The sequence below is a fragment of the Ochotona princeps genome, chromosome 13 (genome assembly GCF_030435755.1).
Source record: "Ochotona princeps isolate mOchPri1 chromosome 13, mOchPri1.hap1, whole genome shotgun sequence".
Lineage (NCBI taxonomy): Eukaryota > Metazoa > Chordata > Mammalia > Lagomorpha > Ochotonidae > Ochotona > Ochotona princeps.
Genome location: NC_080844.1, coordinates 8,581,784 through 8,601,260, shown reverse-complemented (window position 1 = coordinate 8,601,260; position 19,477 = coordinate 8,581,784). Strand labels below are relative to the sequence as shown.

Genomic DNA, 19,477 nt, shown 5'->3' with positions numbered 1-19,477 from the left:
TGGAAGACACATTCCAAACAAATAATTTATTTAATTAAGAATCAAAAGGGTAAAGTCCTGAGGATTTCAGGGGGTGCAGGTGGGCACAGGGAAGTGACTCTAGGCTCTGTTTGCTGACTCGTCTTCCCACTCTGCTCAGGGAGCGGCAGGGGAGGGCCACTGGGGTGGGGGTGGGGGTACAGAAGTCCCTGAGGGAAATCTCAAGTAATGAAAAGGCCGCCTTGCTTAGTTAGACAAGGCAGGCTGTAGTCCATTCTAGTGTACACTGCGGGGCTCACCCCATCTTCCAAGCTGTTACAAATTCCACAGGCAGGAGGCAAAAAGGAGGCCTCCAGCCAGGGAGGGCAGGCTGGGCTGTCCTCCCAAAATTACGCTGGCTCACAGATACTCCAGCTTATCATTCCTGGGAGCCATCTTCAGCCCTGTGTCTGAGGCTGGGATCGTCTTCATGGGCCCTGAGCCCAGGGGCTCCATGAAAGGCAGGGAACAGGCTCTAAAGCCCTCCTGGCTGCCCAGCTCTGGAGGCGGGCAGTCTGCGCCTTGGACAGGCATCCAGAGATTGGGCAGACTATGCCACTGGAGCCGCCTCCCCTTGTCCCACACGCTGCATGGGGTCTTGGCAGGGTTGGCCAAATATGCACACCCTGAAGCACTCACTAGGGCCCCTTGGCCCAGGGACTCTGAGCTGTCTTGTTGGGCATAATTTTCCTCCTCTTCATCTATCCCCCAGACAAGGCGGTAGGTGTTCAGTTCCACCGGGGGAGTCTCAGTGAGGGAAGCCGAAGGCTCAGGTTGTTTGCACAGCGGCCCTGGGGACTGAGCCGCCTCCCCGTCCTGCGGTGTGGTGGGGACAGGAGTAGCCTCTTGAAAGTCAGGGAACAGACCCTGGCCCACACTGCAGGACTCGCCAGGCACTGCTGGAAGGAAAACAGACAAGGTTTTCTTCTCCACAGGCACACTGTGGCTGCAGGGTACACTGCCTGCACCTGATTCCTAATATCCCTGCCACTTTGTGTAACACTGAAGACATCCTGTAACTGCTGACCCCAGAGGGAAGGATGTGTGCAGCATGGAGCAGAGGGCAGTGTTAGGGACACCTCTGGCTCCTCCTGGGCAGCCCCACAGGGCAGCATAGGCCCTGACCTCCCTGCCTCAGCTCTGGGGACACATGGTATCAACTCAGGACCCAGTGATGTTCCAGTCACCTAACCCCCTGCTCCTGTGCCCCAACATGAGGACAGATGAACTGAGCATTAGTGTCCCTCCTAGATGGCTAGAATGAAACTGACCCCTCAGGTGATGATGGCAAGAGCTAGACTGGGGGGCAGAGATGAGGTCACCAGCAGGATCCTTAGGGACAGGGGATGCTCTCCAGAAAAGTGGTGGCAGGACATGCCCTGTATCCTTCGCCCTTGGGCCTCTGCCACCTGAGGACATAGCCCTGGACCTTTCTGATGGGAGATTCAGCCATCACCACCTCTCCCCAAGAGGATCCATGCAAGGTACCAGCTGGGAGGCACAGCTAGACTCCACTAGTTCCTGCACAGGCCTGCACATGGGCCTGCCTCTGCCACTCCTAGAACCGGACAAACCCACCTCTGTTCTGCAGGGCTGACCCAGGCTCAGGTCATCTATAGCAGCAGCTACTGTGGCAAGCACAAAGACCCTGCTCATCACCACATACAGCAGGGTGGTGCTCCAGGTCATGCTGCCCTCTGTGTACACAGACACATGGGCACAGGCTGGGCCTACAACCTCCACACTCAGCTGCACTCTGGGTTCTGCTTGGGTCCACAGTCCTTGCCTCTGCCCCTGCCCTGCTCACACATGTGAGATTGGATGCCCATAAAAGGGTCTTCTGAGCCTTGCTGGTGACCTCAGGTAGCTGGAGGGGATCAAACACCCAGCCAGGAGTTGGCCACAACCCCTAGGACAGTCAGGAATGTTGCTCATCTGGGTGGAAAGTGGGGGTTGCAGGTGTGCTCAGCTCCTGGGTGCAGTGAACCAAGGGCAGCTGCTCAAGCTGGACACTGTAGCTCCAGGCATGGTCTGACCTCTACCCAAACAGTGACATCAGCAGAACACCCAGGCCTACAGCCCAGCCCACCTCCCCACCAGACGCACATCTGGAGGCTGCCCCCTCCCCACAAGAGCACATCTGGAAGCTGCCCAAGGCTCAACCAAGCCTTGTGATTCAAAGCTTCGGAGGCAGAACTGAGGAGCAGGGGAGAACAAGGTGATATAGGAGAGATAAAAGGTCCTGCATGGGTTGGAAGTTGGAAGGTCTGGGCCCTCCCACTTCTAACACATCCCCTTCCCTTCTCCTACCCCATGGAGAATGGGCCCACCTTCAGGAGGCAGGAGGCAGCATAGTTTGGTTAGTTCATGCTTGGAGGCCTGCAGCTGCTTGACTATGAAGGTGTTGTCCTGGGCCCAAGCCTGCTTCAGGGTCTCCTGGAGGAACTCTTGGATATGGCCCCGGGGCATCTTAAGCAGGCGCTCTAGGCAGGAGGGTGGGTATCAGTCTGGGAGGGGCCATGGGGATGGTCCAGCAGCCATGGCTGCTCCAACCTCTGTCCCTGCCCTAACAAGTGCTGGCTGCGGCCCTTCTCAGAGACCTTCCCAAGGGGCCCAGAGCTTGCCAGGCCTCCTCATCCCCACTTAAAACCCTGTTCACTGTACATCAGGGTACACTGGCTACTCCACTCCCAGCACCCTGGCATCTTCAGGGCCTGAGCACTTACTTCGGTTCAATTTCAAGGTCATGTAGGCTGTGGTGGTGAGCATGTGTACCCCTTCCAGTATCATGATGTCCCAAATCCGTAATGCCAGAGGGAACGGCACCTGAAAGAGCAGGTATGAGAGGACCCCACCTATCCAGGCCTGAGCAGGGCCCCTGGGGGCTGTAAGGTAGGCAGTGACCCTGTTTCCAACACAGGCAGAGACCCCAGGAAGCTGCCTACATGAAGCCATAGCTCCTATGTGAGGGTCTCATCTTGCCAGTGGTTGGGGCCCTGTCAGCCACATCTGAGCCCATTGTACATTGGGTGTACAGAAGGGTTCCTGCTGTGTCTGCTGGAGCTAGGGGAGCTCAGGCATACTGTGGGCAACTTGACACGGGAGAGAGAGAGCCAGGCACTAGAGCAGGAGCTTCCTGTGCAGTGGGTTTCCCAGGGACACTTACCACATCCAGAAAACACTGTGTGAACCAGGGTACAGTGCATTCCTTGAGGCTCACTCCCTGCTTCTCCTGAAGAAGAGGCAAAAGTTGAGGGTCAGGAGCAGGCCTGGTACTCCCCCTGGCCTGAGCCCTTGGCAGGGTCCCAGGAAGTAGAAGCCCAGCAGCAAGTGCATCTGCACCTCAAAGCTGCACAGGCTCCTGAAGGGAAAGTCCCTCCGTCCCCTCTCCATCTCCTTCAAATCTATGTCACCTCTGGGGATCAAGTGCTGGAAAGTAAACCCTACCCCCACATTGCTGCAGAGCCAGGAACCAAGGGAAGCCTTGGCAGGACAGTGTCATCCTGATCCAAAAAGGCTGGAGACTGCTTTGTCGCCCCATCACTGTGAACAGAGCCCCCGCTGGAGCCAAGGAGGAACTTTACTCACCAGGTGCTGCTCCAGAGCAGGGAGGGTGCGGTGCACGAGATCTTCCAGGTGGTTCTGGAGCATCTCCAGCTTCGGGAGTCCCGGTTTGTAGAGACCTGAGTAGGATCAGCCCCCAGCCCTCGGATCAGAGCCTCTTCCCAGGAGGACTGCAGAGCCACAGGCAAGGGGTGAGGCCTTTCTGAGCATGCAGGGGTGTGTGTGGGAATCTCAAGGGGACAGGTGGGTAGACACATGGCCAGGGCAGAGGTGCCACAGAATGTGGGTGCATGCAAGACTGTGTGGGAGCGAATCCAGGCTGCCCCCAAGTGACTACTGGGAACACTGTAGCCAGTCTGGGTAGAGGATGACCATTCCAACATGCAGGAGTGAGGCCCACAAGGGATGCTGCCTCCTGAGTACTGGATATGGCTCAGTGGGAGTCTGTGTAGATCCCTGTGAAGCCCAAAGGTCAGTAGGAACATGAGTCACTTGGACACAGATGGGACACACTGACCTATACGTTCCCCCACATGACAGCCTGGACAATGTTGCAGGGCTTAGATGATAGGGACAGGGTGTATAGCTCAGTATAGGTGTTCTGTGGCAGTCCCGGCTTCTAAGGAATCCTCCAAAGGGAGTCTGTCCTCCACACCCAGGAGCCAGTGAGGGACAAAGACTCATTTATGTGGATTCATGGCTATGTGGACTTGCACGCAGTGAGTACACTTCTTTGTCAACCTACCAGACATCATGTATTTCTTGTTCTCCAGGAGTTGGACCAGAGCCCAAAATGCGTCCTCCTCACTTAGCCACATCAACAGTAGTGCCGCTATATGGCTCAGGCCATGGCCATAGCCCACCTCCTGCAAGAATCCGGAACAGCATTTAGTGACCTCCTGGCTAGGATGGTCTCATGTGGGTTCGGTGACTCCCACAGGAGGGCTTGATCACTAACTGAAGGGAATATGGAGATGGAGGAGGGAGCTCCTGGGCCTCTCTTGCCCCTGGAGGTCAGGTCTTTAAGAATTGGAGCATGAGCCAGGTTTCCATATTCCTGGAGAGAACTCTGGAGGGCCTCAGCTCAGGGTTTGCAAGAGGAAGACCAGAGGCAAGGACATGTGTGCACCCCTGGATCTCAGGGTAGGAATCCAAGCTCCACCCCATGGTTTCCCCTGGAGTTCCATTTAAGATAGGAGGAAGCAGCACCAGGGTTAGGCCTACCAAGGCCAGAACAGAGAATGGGCAAGTCATGGATGTGGATCCAGGCTGCCTGGATACTACTGCTATAGGCACTAGGCAGGGTGCCGGGGAGTAAGTCAAAAGGATGGGGAGGCCAAGACCTTGTTGGGGTGACCTGAGGAGTCTGGCAGCTCTGCTTTCCTCATGGGAAAGGTCTGAGTGGGTTTGCCAGGACATTGAAATGTGTGGAGTGGAATTCAGCCCACTGGCACCTGCCACGTATCTTGTGTGTGCCATGGCATTGAAGAATGTCACAGACCACAGCAAAGCCATACAGCTTGCCTATCCCTCCTGTAGAATGCTGGTACTCAGAGTAGCATGCTTCACTCTGCCTGCTCCCCAAGTACAGAAAGCAGTACAAGAGGAAGGCACCCCTTCTGTTCTCAGAACTTGAGGTTGAATCCAGGCAGACCATTGGCCTGACCTCTACACTTGCTGTCTCAGTTGCACATAAGAGAGCTGCCCAACAGCCTTGGCAATCTGTGACAAGGGGCATTCTGGACAGATGTCAGGAACAGGAACTGGGAAGTGCATTCCAGAATACTCACAGGGTTGTACATGCTGTAGGCCATCAAAATTCCGAATAAATCCTGCTGCCTGGAAGAGAGAGGAGCGGCAGAGCTTCCTTCCCTGCTGAGGCTCTCAGTGCAGCTCTGCCGCCCTACCCTGCCAGTCCACTGAGGGCCCAGGCCAACTTTCTACCACTTGCCCAGGGCCGTGCTCACGGCACCTGCTTGTTCTGAGCTGTCTGGTAGAGCTGCCCACCAGAATACACAGGCATTTCAGGGTATAATATGTGCACTTTTATTATCCTTGCGGTGGATTTTCAGTTTGCACAACTGAGCATCTCTGTTGAGATACACTATGAGGGTTTTCCATGCCAGAGAGAGTCATCACCCCACAAGCCAGCTCAGCCATTTAGGGAGCAGCTCCAATAGCCAACAGTTCCCCATGGGCTCTTTTGGCCAAGCTCTCCACACTCCACCGGCCTAGGCCACCCTTGCCTCGTGCTTGCCTCTGGGACCTGGACTCTTTCAGGCGTCCCAGAGTGGATCACAGCTTGGCTAGGCTTTGAGGGTCAGCCTCCTTTCTGAGCATAATGTACCTGAGACCCATTCAGGTGAGCCCAGGGCCCCATACTTTCCTGCTCACTGAATCCTCTTCTCTGAATCAGATGCAAGACAGAATGCTTGTCAATTTCCAGCTGAACATCACCCAGGCTACTTCCATGTGTAATGATTGTGGACACAGCAATGGAGCCTAGCGTGAAGGTTTACCCTTACAGTGATTTCCTCAATGGTTGGGGAACTGTGCGTGTGTGTGCTGGGTTCACGTGGGGGGTGGGTGTTTCTGAAAATCTGCCCTGCTGTGCTGTTGAGTGCCAGACCACTGCACCATCACAGCAATGACCCAGGCGTGGGTCTGTGTCCTATATTCACTGGGAGCTATGGTCCACATTGGTTTCATATCACCCTTTCCAACAGCATCTACTGGCAGCCCATGTTGGTTCAGGCATTCAACATGTGTTTATATGTTGAAGCAATGAATAATCTGTGCTTTCTAGAAGTGTCCCTCCTGAGCCTGTGTCCCTGGGGTGCTGAGAGGCTGTGCATTGCTTCTGGAAGCAATATTGTTACTAGATGTGAGTGAAAATAAATTCTCTTTCCTTGTGTTTCTTTTCTTTTCATGATATCTTAGGAAAGTGTATACAATATAAATAAAGGTCCATGGATTAAAAAGACTTTTTTTTTTTAATCACAAATGACCTGTGTGTTAAGCCTCTACCCAGTCTCCCTAGGCCTCTATCTCTGTACCCTATCCCCTAGGATTCCCCATCTCCTGGGGCCCTTGCAGCCTAGAGGTCTTACTTGATTCCATATTGGTCTCGGAACATCAGATGGTTTCGGAAAGTACACTCTACCGCAGAGTTGATTTCATGGAATTGTTTGGACTGCAGCCTGGCCTGCTCCTTAAGTTCCTGCAGAGGAGACCGCTATGGTCAACATCTGGCCAGGGGCTCCACCACGGTCCCTCTGTAAACTCCCCTGCCTGCCCACAGCATTTCTCAGGAACAGCCTCAGCCTGGGCCCCAACCAGGCCTCAGATCCCCCTCCCTGGGGTCTCAGTCACACCCTCATCAGCCTCAATGCTTCCCCCTCCAGGTAGGCCCATCTCCACCCAGACACTGGAAGCCATTTTTGGCTTTGACCTGACACTGGGCAATTAATTTCTCCAAGCCCAGCTCTCAGGGGCAGCTACAAACTCATGACTTGTATATAAGTAGGGGATGGCAGGGTTGGCAAAGCCAATCAGGCTCTATTTCTTAATGGCATCCCGGAAGGTGACAGCAGTTTTGGCCAACCCTCTGAAATTCTGACTCCTGCATTTCCCAAAAGCAGCTGAGTGCTGAATGTGGCAAGTGCACCAGCCACTTCAGGGGAGGGCCTTGCTAGGGGATGCAAGACCAGAAGGCAGGTCCAAGTGAAGAGAGGGTATGTTAACACAGATTCTGTCAAAGCTTAGGGTCTCATTCCAGGATCTTCATGCCCATCATGGACTCAGCCACTGCTCAGCACCTGCTGTGTCAAGCTGCCAAGATATACCCAACAGGGAGAAGGGCAGGCCCTGGTCAGAAGCACAGCTGTCCAGGCCTGCTTAGGTATGGAGGTCCTGGAAGCAGGATGCAGAATGATCAAGTCCAGATGACGGGGTGGCCCTAGGCCCCGACACTGGACTGCCCTCCCACTCTCCTGATAAGGCCTGAGCAGTGCAGGTTGCTTGCAGGATGAGGTTGCAGCCATACCATGTACTTCCCCGGATTCTGGGCCTTCTTTGCGTTGACATCCAGCATGATCATCCAAACTTTTCCCCGCACCTCACTGGGGATGCCTTTGAAAATTCTTTGGTGGAACTGCACGAGAGAGGAGGCTCAAGTGAGAGGCACCATGGCCACTCTAGAGAGGGAGTACAGGGTGCGTTGTCAGGACTCTATGCTCTATCAGCAGAGAGAGGAGGTGCCTGAGCTTCATGACCCACAGAGAGAAGAGGGGAGTGGCTGAGGGCACAGGCTTGCTATGCACTGTCTGCTCCCTACAGAGCATGAGGTAGCACGTAGGACCCACATTTGGGATTTTCCTTAGCAGTGACACTGGATTGTTTAGCCAGAGAGTAATCTGTGTGTAATGACAAGTGGGGTGGATGACCCATGTTTAGGAAAGAGGTTGGTTTTCCCCAGTATGTGAGAGGCAGGCCAAGGGGACCACCCATCCCTTCTCTGCTCAATGTGGTCCCCAGAGGTGCTCCCTCCGCAATACCTTCTCACTTCCACGATATTTACTATAATTTTTTAACATCTTCACCCACTTTCCAAGTCTCCTAGACTCTGTACGTTTTGGCTGGAAAAGGAGAGAGGATGGCATAAGCCCTGGGGTTGGCACTGAGAGTGGCCCTTAGATGCAGCTCAGGAGCCCTGTGCAGACTCATGGAAGGAGCCCAAGATGCTGCAGACGTGGGCCCAGATGTTGTGTCAGAGAAGCACAGGCGGCCTGGACTCTGACTATAGCACACTCCATCCTCAAGGCAGAGACCTCTGAGCCACAGTCAAGATAGTCACAACAGCCCAGACAGTTACAAGCACAGTTTGAAGTGTCCCAGAGATATGAGATCCCAGAACTGGAGTCAGCTTTGGGACAGGTGAGTGAATTCACAGCCCTGCAGGTGCCTGGAATCACTGCGGGTGCAGGACCTTGTGGTTCCCACTTCCCACCTCCTGCACCCACATACTGTCCAGCACTGCTTGCCATAGGAGGGGCCCATGGCCAAGGGCTGGTTCTCACCTTAGTCCCTGGTGCACCGCCCTGGGGCTGTGACTTCTTCCTGCAAAGAAAGGGGAAGGAAGCAGAGCTGTGAGGCCAGGTCTCAGAGCAGGTACTTCTACCTCCTAAGCAGGAAAGAACTAGCTGCATCATCTAAGCCCAGGGCACACAGAAGTGAAAAGGCAAGGCAACTGTCCTGATGGCATATGCCAGGCATTTCTTGGTGATCATTAGCATAGGGAGTCCAGGGCCAGGCAGGGACTCTTACTTTCCCTGGGGGTGCAGTGCTGTCATCAGGCCCACACTCTGGGCTGCAGAAGCTGTGAGGATGCTGTCCTAAGAAAGGACAAGCTGCCCAGGGGCAAAGGGCTCTGTTTCTACATCAACCATCCCCCAAAGTCACTCTGGAGTGGACTAAGTCTGTGTGCACCCTGGGCTCAGGACACCTGACCACCTCAACTCTCCCAGGAACCATCTCCTCCCCTCTCCCCTATGCACACTCCACCTGGAGTGTCTGCTCCCGCCTCAGTCCTCCATTGACTGAGACATTAGCCATCTCTTCCCACTTGGGCCCTTCTTTACCTTTGGCTTCACTCAGATCATGAAGCCAGAATTCCCACCTAAGCCCAGCCCTAAGATGGGCTGTTAAGACATACCCAGAGGGGCTTGGTAGCATGGCCTGGTGGCTAAGGTCCTCGCCTTGATCCCATATGGCTGCTGGTTCTAATCCCGGCAGCTCCACTTCCTCTCTATCTCTCCTCCTCTCAGTATATCTGACTTTGTAACAAACAAACAAACAAACAAACAAACAAACAAAAGACATACCCAGAAACAGCCCAGGCTCTGCCCATCCTGGTCACTTATACTCACCTCTCTGGGCCTCTCTGCTGTCCCGCACAGCTGTGGGCACAGCCTCAGGGCCTGGCTCCTGCACCCTAGCCCTGCTCTTCTCCCAGCACAGACCCAGGGCCAGGGCCCTCAGCTGCAAATCCTCCTATCCTGCTCTCTACTTTGGATGTCCCAGGCAGTTCAGAGCCCAGAGACGATACCCCGACTGTCCCTCAGGCCTGGTCTCAGCAGGACTTTGGCCTGGTCGCTGAGACCCAGGCGCTAGCTGGACAGATGTGCTTCCTTATAGGGCTTATTTCTTTTTCTTGTTTTTAAGATTCTTCTTCTTTTTTTTTTTTTTTTTTTAATTTGAAAGAGTATCAGAGAGATATTGAGAGAGAAAGAAAGAGATTGTGTGTGTGTTTGAGAGAGAAAGAGAGATCTTCTAGATCTTTTATTTGCTGAGTCACTCTCCAGATAACCACAATAGCTGGGGCTGATCCAGGACACAGCCAGGAGCCAGGAACTTCATCTGGATCTCCACGTGTGTGCAGGGTCCTAAGTACTTGGCCGTCTTCCTCTGCTTTCCCAGGCCAGCAGAAAGTAGAACAGAAGCAGAGCACTGAAACAGGAGCTGGTGCCCATGTGGGATGCTGGCATTGTAGGTGGTGACTTAGCCCCTTATACCAGAACACCAGCTGCAGGAGTTTCTGAAACCCACCCATGCCCAGACATGAGCTGGGGTGCCAACAACTTACCACAGGAACCCAAACCTGTCCAGCACAAGGTCTTCACTGTAGTAGTTTTCATCTCCGATATAAAAAATGGGCCTTCGACAGGGTCCCTGCAGTCAAAAGGGCGGACCCAGGTCAGAAGTCAAGGGTGCTCAAGGTCAAGGACAGCTGAGTCACCCCTCTTCTTTTTCTGTCCTCATGGATGGCAGGGTCAGTGATCACAGGCACAGCCAATGAGACAAGGGATCCATTCCCTCCCCCAGCCACCTGGCCTGTACCTTTTCATACAGACGGATGACCTGAGCACGCTCCTTGTCCCTCAGGGTCTTCAGGATGGCCCAGTCACGTCTGTAAGATACATAAGCAAGTGTGACCCAACACAGGTGAATCTACAGCTCTCCATGCCCCAGGATTTGTCCCCATGGTCAGGGGCGAGGACCCCCAGCAGTCAGGCAGAAGGCACCTGGTGGCCAGTTCCCAGACAACAGGGTAGAGGGGTGGTGGTGCAGGGACAGCCTCTCTCTGGCTTCCTAGGAATGAGACCCCTCTTCTAGGTGGGCATCCACACCCAGGAGTCACCCTGTCCCTTTCAGGCTTCCTGCATCCCTGGGGCTCTCAAAGCCGAACCCACTGCCCCCCACTGTACCCCCAGCTGCAGATAAGAGTGGAGCAGAATAGGTGATTGTGGTCCCACAGAGACTCAAACACACCCACTCATTCACACTCAGTGCATAACACAGTGTAGGACTGAGGGGGCTGTATACATACCCTGCCCATAGGGGCAGCCATGAAGGCTCAGTGGTGTCACCCATGAACATAGGATTGGGAGACCAGGGACACCCACCTGGGAGTGACTGTCCCCATACCATAGCACGGGCAGAGAGTAAGTCCCACTCACCTCAAATGAGAATCCATTTGGTACTCCAAATATGTCTCCTGCTTCAGCCACCAATACCTGAATAGGTCGGCAGTCGGCAGACTACTGGCCACTTTGGCCTAACCACCCAGAGGGTGCACCTCTCAGCGACTGTGACATCACAGAATGCTGCCAGCCACTCACAAGTGGAGTCTCATATGGCAGGGGGGTCAGAGTCTTAAGTACCACCTTCATGAAACACCACCAGAGATTGGCCCTGTGGCTTCTCCAGGGCCAGGTTAAGAGCTGAGGCTGGGGTGCCTTGGAACCAGGAGTGCCAGTGCCCCCCAGTGCCAGTGCCTGCTGGAAAGTTCCCATGTCCCATTAGACCTGCCCCTCTTTCACTTCTTCCTCTATAGTTTGATTCCAGAACAGCTGTAAAGGCATCTTTACTTGAGTATATGGTAGCAAAGGGAGTTCACACATGCCTGTGCTCTAACTGAAGTCCTCTCCCCCATGCCTGTTGTTGTAATGACCATATGTGGGGAACCACAGGGATCCACCTCCTGTCCTACAACTGGCCCCACCCCAGCACTGCCAACTCCAGCACTTTGTTCCCCCCATCCCTGGTACTTTCGGTGTTGGGCACAGGGAGTCCTGTTGGGATAGAGAGGAGGGGAGCGGCCAGCTGAGCACTGCTTGCCTGGACCTCAAACCAGCCTGGCTTGACTATGCAGAGCAGGAGCCAGGGCCTGGCCCTGGACACTGAGTAGAGGCTCAGGCATGAATAGCTGTGACTGCCCAGTGCCAGTCCTCAACCCATAAGCAGGTGACACTGGCCAGGTGCTGAGCACAAGGACAGGTACTGCACATGTGGGCAGGAGAGGCCTCAGGCCTGCAGCCCCTAGGGTGCTCACTGCCAGGATGGCCAGCTATGGGAGATGCAGCAGACACTGTCAGCAACAGCTCAGTCCTGCCAGCACCGGAGGCACCATCACAGTCACCACTGGTTCCACAGAGGCCAGACACCCCAGCGCGTTGGGTCCAGGCTCCTGGAGTCTGGCTTAGTCTGGGTGCCTGAGGTTTCCTCCTGCCCCGCCCCCCCTGGGGAGCGGGGCTACCTTCTATGTGGGTTGTCCCTATGTTCGTCTGTGTATGTGACACAGATATGATCAGGGAGGCTCCCCATCTAAGGAGTCACAGAGAAAGTTCAATGTTTGCTTTTCTCAACTTGGCAATGACCTAAAAAGCCAGGAAGTAGGTAAGATTCTAGTTCAGGATTGCTTTCAAAGTGAAAATGAAAGCCCCTGACAGGATGGAGCCTGAAGGTGGAGTTCCTCCAGAGTGTGCATTGGATTTCAGGAAATCTTGGAGGGTTAAGGGCTCCCTGACCCTCACTCTGTTGTTTCACTGGGAAGCATTGCTCTGGTGGATGCTTTCCCAGATGGGAACCTAGGAAGACCTTTGGCATTGCTGGTGTCTCATCAGTTAAGAAATAGCTAAGCAATTCCTGTGTTGCCTACTTGTACATGTTATCTTCTGACCACAAATAAGGGACAGATGACAACACTCCCGACACATTCATGGCATGTGCCAACATGGGACAGTGATGATATATTGACTGAGGCGGCTACGGCTCCTTAAGGCTTATCTCTGTCCCTGTACTTTCCCTCCCCTCCATCACAGCTGAACAGAATACTTGCTTGTGATCTCATGTCCCACACTTTGCATCTACATTCACACCTGCCATTTAGCACAGTATAGCAGTGAAGTAGTTGTATACATGTGCTGCCCACATGTCCTTCAGGGACAGCCCTGAAGGCTCAGTGATGTCACCCATGGACACAGGATTGGGAGACCAGGGACACCCACCTGGGAGTGACTGTCCCCATACCATAGCACGGGCAGAGAGTAAGTCCCACTCACCTCAAATGAGAATCCATTTGGTACTCCAAATATGTCTCCTGCTTCAGCCACTAATACCTGAATAGGTCGGCAGTCGGCAGACTACTGGCCACTTTGGCCTAACCACCCAGAGGGTGCACCTCTCAGTGACTGTGACATCACAGAATGCTGCCAGCCACTCACAAGTGGAGTCTCACATGGCAGCAGTTAGGATCCTAAGCCCCACCTACCTCAAAAGCCACAAGAAGACTAAATTCTTGAGCTGGTTTTCCAATTAATGAGTTTGAAGGCCTTTTAGGGAAACTTGGGGAACTCCCTGCTAGACTGCAGCTCTGGATAGTGAACACCAAGACCTGGGGCTAGGAGCAGGCCAGACCAGGCTAGGCTGCACCACCTGTTGACACATATGTGGGTATGGTCTTAGAGCATGCTGGGCAGGATCAGTCCAGAGAACACACTGACACGAGCGAGAGCCAGGACAGGGTGCAGGCCAGGCTGGGTTGGACCTCAACACCTGCCAATTGACATGAGAGCTGGGAGTGGGTCAGCCTGGGCTATGCTGCTGCACCTGCCCATGAGAGCTGGTACTGGAGGCTGGCAGGGATGAACCAGGTTGTAACACCTGCTGGCAAATGCTGAGACTGGGAATTGGAGGTTTGAGGCTAGGCTGCAGCGTCTACTGGCTCACATAAGACCTGGGGCTGAGAGTGGGCCTGGTAGGGGAATTCTGGGGACTCCCTTGCAGGGCTGCTAATTCCACTGCTGAGTGTGAGAGTTGGGCCTGGGGCCAGCCAGTCTGTGGGCAGGCCAGGCTGGGATAGGCCTCAGCATCCCCTGATGTTCTCAAGAGCCAGGATGGATGTGGGCCAGCCAGGTTAGGCCACAACACCAGCTGGCAAGTGCTCAGACTGGGTGCAAGTCATGCCAGGCTGGATTGTAGTACTCCCCAGTAGGTGCAAGCTCTGGGGCTGGGAACAAGCCTGCAGGGGAACTGTGAGAACTGCCCTCCTAGGCTGTTCTGCCGCTGGTGAGCACAAAGACCAGGGCTGGGGGTGGGACAGGCTGTACAAGGTGGTGGAACCTGTTGTCATACATGAGGGTTGGATTGGGTAAACTAAGCCACAGCACTTGTGGGTGTGCATGAGAGCCAGGTGGGATGTGTGCTGGGCTGGACTAGGCTGCAGCAGAGGCTGGCATGCACAAAAACTAGGGCTTGATATGGGTCTTGTGGGGGTTATTGGGGTCACCCTGACTAGGTCACAGCACCTGCTGATATACATGAGTCTGGCAGACTGTTTGGGTTGAATCGCAGTGTCCATCAGTTCATGCGAGTTATACTGCTGGGGCAGAACTGACCAGGCAGCTGCACCTACTGATATGTGCATTTGTTGGTGCAGGTGATGGACTGAACCTGACCCAGGCTGCTACACACACGAGTCCAGTCTGTGGTCACCCTTGCTGAGGTTTCGTGAGGGACTCCCCAGCTGGACCACTGGACTCAGACTTCAGTCACAGGGAAAATCACAAGATGTGTGGGCTGACCTTGGAGTTAATGTATCAAGACTTGATGGCTGACACTTGTGCAGTGGACAGCATGCCCAGATACACACAGGGAACATGATAGCCAGCTCATCTTGGCCAGCAGGGGATGTAGACTGCCTTGTCAGAGAATGGAAACCAGAACAACTGGACAATTTTCTTGGCCAAGTTTTGTGGCATGTTTCGGGGTCTGTGGATGCACTAAGGTAAACTTTGTCAACCAGTAGACCTTAAAATGACTTTCTCAATCTGGAGACCAACAACTTCTCAGAACCATCAAGAACAGTCAAGTAACAGCCTCTACATTTTTCTACGTATCAGGGTCTTTAAGGTATCATTAAAGGACCACCCCCTATCCCCAGTTGCTGATGTAGTTTGACAGCAAGAGCAGCCTGCTCCCCTGACTCCCCTGTGGATACAGGAGAAAAAAAAAACTGAAACAAAAAAGCTGTGTGGGCTGTGATGCTTGATAAGTGCCTCCTTCAGACACCATTGGCCGCCTCCTTGTATCCCTGGAGGACTGATATGTGTCTCACCTGCTGTCCTGAGAGAGAAGGAAAAAGCCATGTCCTACCCTGTTTGCTTAAATAAAAACACAATAAACAAACAAAGTGCTTTTATTGTTGCGATTTGTGATTATTTAAAAGAAGTTTACCTATTTTCCTTTATTCAAAAGGCAGTGAGAGAAACAGAGAAAGCGAGAGTGAGAGAGAATGTCTACCAAAGTCAGGACAAGGCTAGGTCAGGACACAGGAACTCCATCTCCCACACGGATGGGGACTCAAGTCCTCGCAGGGTGCACGTGATTAGGAAGCTGGATTAGAAGTGGAGGCAGCTGGGGGTGGCGGACCCAGTGGGACTCAGTCGCCTGGCTTAGGTCCTTGGGCTCAGCTGCAAGAATACACCCTCCTCAGTAGAAACGGCGGAGCAGTGGATGCAGACCCTGACGTAGATGGAGAACATGGCAGCCCATTTGGTACCTCGGCAGAAGAACAGAGCACATCGGACAACTCTCCCAGCCAAACAATAGCAAAAATCTTGGTGAATGGAGACTTGAGGTTGACCATATCAGCTAACGAACATTGGGAGGACTGCATCATTCTGGATCAGTGAAATTGACAGTATTTCAGAACTGTCCAAACCACTTGCACAGGACCCTCGGAACATGCACCACATCAGGTTCTGGCTTGGTATCAGGTGGCAGTTCCCTATCCCTGGGTACTGGCACATTAAGGAAGCTGGGTGTGGCTTCCTTCTTTATCTCTTCCTTTCCCCCAGAAACAACATGAAGAAATAGCAAATTTAGAAGTAATGATTTCACCCATTTATTCCTAACCTTAGATCATTTCCATCCTGATCAACCATGTAATCATCATGAAAAAAGAAGTAGAGGCAGGGCTTGATCCCAGGCACCTTGACATGGGATCGTAGATGTCCCCAGCAATGGCTTAACTTGCTGTATCACAACATTTTCCCAGGAAACTTCTTTTTAATTGTTGTCTACCAGCCACCTTGACATTGATTATTCAATAAGACAAATAGGAATGAGTGTTGTGGCACAGCAAGCTAAATCACCAACAGTCGGATCACCCCATCCCAAATCAGGATGTCTGGTTTGAGTCCCACCTCCCCTATTTATCAAGTGTCCTCCTAATGTGCACCCTGGGAAGCAGATGATAGCTCAAGTACCTGGGTCCGTGCCACCCATGAGTGACCCTAGCTTTGTCCTAGCTCTCACAGGTATTTGGGGAGGGGACCAGCAGATGAAGAATCTATTTTCTCTTTGCCTTTCTAATAAGTACTGTCCTATGAATTTTCCTTAGGATTCTGACTCGAGGGTTGTCATTCTTGTTCCCTTCATTGGGATTTCTGTTGGCTGATGTGAGATTGTACAGCCACTGGTCAGCAGAGGAAACTGGAGAGAAGTGTGCCAGGAGGCTGGTGGGGAACTGGGAGGGCCAAGAATGAATCCTAAAGGGTGCTGTTATCGGCATGGAGGTCACCATGGCCTTAAACAGAGGGCAAACATGGGAAAGTGAGGACTATTAGTGGGCCCCACTCCTCAGGTGCCAGACTCCATATGACTAGGCAGATGAAGAAGCACAGCCTTCGCCTCCATGGGAACAGCTCAAGTCCGCAGCCCCCAGGCTGGCTGTGCCACAAGTACCTTCTGGGGCTCGGCCAGTATGGGTCACCGAGGCCCAAGGCCCAAGGGGCTCTGTCAGGGGGACCCCAGCTCGTCAGGAATCTGAGCATGATCCTCACCCTATCTCCAGGCCAGTGCAGCCCTCAACATGCTTTTCCTAAAGAGAATGATCAGATGGAATGTTTTAAGAAATATTTTGTTTATTTGAAAAGCAGAGAGAGAGATAAAGAGGCAGAGAAGAATCTTCTACCTACTGGCTCACTCCCCAGTGCCTGCAGTGCCCAGGGCCAGCCCAGGCCAAAGCCAGAAGTTCAGAACACAGTCCACATCTCCCCATGTGTGGCAGGGAGCAGCCTCTTGAGCCTCCACCTGCTGCCTCCCAGTATGCACGTCAGCAGGCAGCTGGAATGGAGACCAGAGACTGGACCCAAACCCAGGGATTCTGCTGCAGAATGTGGCCTCCCAGGTGTTGTCAAACACCCACCCCTTCTTTTTTTATTATTATTATCTTTATGTAGTTGATTAGGGCACAAAGGGTCAAGGGCTACGGGAAAGTGGGTAAGACCATTATTTCCACATTTTTTTCTGTATCTGGGGTAAGGAGGGAAATAAAGGGAGAAGCCCCACCTAGCCTCCCACCCCGTCCCAGGGTCCCCGACTCAGGACATGCTCCAAGGGCACTGCTCAAGTGGTCTTAATAGTTCAACAGGTTTGAGTTGCTGCCAATCTCACCATTCCAAGCACAATAAAAATCTCTCCAGAACCCACTGGCTGACATAGTCCACCTTAGAGTCTCCATTTGCCCAACATTTTCACTGCCAACACATGGCTGGGGCAGTTGATTGGTTTGTTCTATCCTCCGTCCTCTGTTGTAATACCAGGTGTCCTCTATAGGTTCCGATGGACTGCCATATCCTCCATGTGCACCTGGATATGCTGCCCACTGCTCCATCTGAGCCTCCGAGGAGGCTCAGCTTTGACAGTTGCACTCCATGATCAAACCATGGAACCTGCAATTCTCTTCATGGTTGGGGTTCTGAGGTCAGTAGTTCGGGTGGAGGGATCCCCAAAGAAACTTCCTTTGAGGTGATCCCAGACCTGATTCTTGTGTGTGCATGCCAATACAGGGTCCGGCACAGTCTGTTACTCCAATCAGCTTATGCATATGCTGACGATTGCACATGCTGGGTCAGTTCTGTTTCCAGCCCAGTCTTCCATACAAACCAATGGGTGTTGCAGTCCAGGCTGATTCTGCCCACCACACACTTGGCCCTCACGGAAACCAGTGGGAGCTGCAGCCTAGTTGGAGCAATCCGCAATAACCCCCACAAGACCCGCCCCCTGCCCTGGTTTCCATGCTTGCCAGTATGTACAACTGGGGCCAGTCTGTCCCACATCCCATTCAGCTCTCACGTATGTCAATGGGCATTGAAGTAGTGCAACCCAACCAGCCTCACTATCCTGACCACACACCTGCTGGTGGGTGCCATTCTCTGTCTAGCCACCTTTGTCCCAGTCCTGGTTTTCAAGCTCAGTAGTGGGAGTGGTAACCCAGGAGGAAGGTGCCTACCATTTCCCTACTGGGCCATTTCCACTCCCAGAACATGCACTCTCCAGGTGGTTCTGCAGTTTAACTTGACAGAATTAACCCCCATGCCAGTATCTGCCAGCTGATGATGCAGCAAAGCCCAACCAACCCTTACCCACTCTGACTTATGTTTGTACCAATCGGAACAGTCAACCCAGCCTCGTTTTTCCCTAATTTAGCTCACATGAGCCCCACAGGTGTTGTAGCCCTGTCTGGTCTGATCTGCCCCCATCCCAGCTTACGCTCTCCAGTGGGAGTGGTGGTCCAGCAGGGGAGCCCTCCACAGCCCCCTACAGTTCTCACATGTGCTGATTGGGCGCTGTGGCCCAGTCTGGCATGGCCCATCTTGCCTCAGCATTTACCAGTGGGTGCTGTAGCCTGGCTGGGCCTGGCCCACCCCCAATTCCAGCTCAGGCTGGTGACTCACCCCTTCTTGATGGGGTTTATTACAGCTCTCAATGTTTCCTTTCTTTTAACCTATTTTATATCTAGAGACACAGACATTGATCACGATCATAGAATTCCATCATTTTTCTCTTTGAAAGTTATTTATTTTCATTGGAAAGGCAGATTTATAGAGAGAAGGAGAGCCAGAGAGAAAAATCTTCCATCCGCTGGTTCATTCCCCAAGTGGGCACAATTGCCAGAGCTGAGCTGATCCAAAAGCAGAAGCCAGAAACTTCCTCCTGTTCTCCCAAGTTGCTGCAAGGTCCCAAGGCTTTGGGTTGTCCTCTATTGCTTTCCCAAGCCACAAGTAGGGAGCTGGATTCATGTATGTCATGATCATGACTAGGGAAGGAGGGGAGATTGAGTTCCCACATCTGCTGCTTCTCTCCCCCAAATGGCTGCCATGGCAGCAGTAGGCCAGACCGAAGCCTGGGGGCTGGAACCCCATCGGGATTTCCCCTGTGGGTAGCACATCCCCAAGTCCTTGGGCCAAGTATCACTGTCTCCGTCTGACAGCAGTTGGAGCTGGGACAGGGACGCGAGTTGCTGCGGCCTGGGCATGCCGCTGGGGATGGCGCCTGCGCAGTGCTCTGGGACCCGGATGAGCGCCATGTTGGGTCCAGCAGAGTGTCCGGTGGTCGCGCAGGAGTGAGCACCGGGTCCACTACCTTGGACCTGGACGGGCTGTGAGGAACCTCCCTGGACGAATGTGGGCTGAGCCTGGGAAGCAGCAGCGTGGCCAGGGTCAGCTGGAGCAGGTGAGGCTGTGTCTGTGGGGCCCGGGAGGCTCCCAGG

At 53.4% G+C, this 19,477-nt stretch overlaps 1 protein-coding gene across 1 annotated transcript; it reads right to left on the bottom strand.

The window, feature by feature from the left end:
• Nucleotides 1-378: 378 nt before the first annotated feature.
• LOC131481770 (USP6 N-terminal-like protein) lies at nt 379-11,249 on the bottom strand. The gene is made up of 14 exons (XM_058671899.1): nt 11,100-11,249; nt 10,480-10,549; nt 10,226-10,311; nt 8,661-8,700; nt 8,139-8,219; nt 7,628-7,735; nt 6,693-6,802; nt 5,373-5,421; nt 4,328-4,448; nt 3,607-3,701; nt 3,185-3,250; nt 2,745-2,844; nt 2,349-2,501; nt 379-917 (listed from the first exon to the last, which is right to left on the bottom strand). The coding sequence occupies exons 1-14, from the start codon at nt 11,114-11,116 to the stop codon at nt 379-381; spliced, it is 1,635 nt and encodes a 544-aa protein (XP_058527882.1). The 5' UTR covers nt 11,117-11,249.
• Between the last annotated feature and the right edge of the window lie 8,228 nt (nt 11,250-19,477).

Bases quoted from the DNA above. Each gene is read 5' to 3' on its own strand.
- LOC131481770 (XM_058671899.1), bottom strand. The intron at 3,251-3,606 runs GTGAGTAAAGTT...CCTCTTCTTCAG, and splicing joins CTGCTCTGGAGCAGCACCTG to GAGAAGCAGGGAGTGAGCCT. The intron at 2,845-3,184 runs GTAAGTGTCCCT...CTGCTCTTTCAG, and splicing joins CACAGTGTTTTCTGGATGTG to GTGCCGTTCCCTCTGGCATT.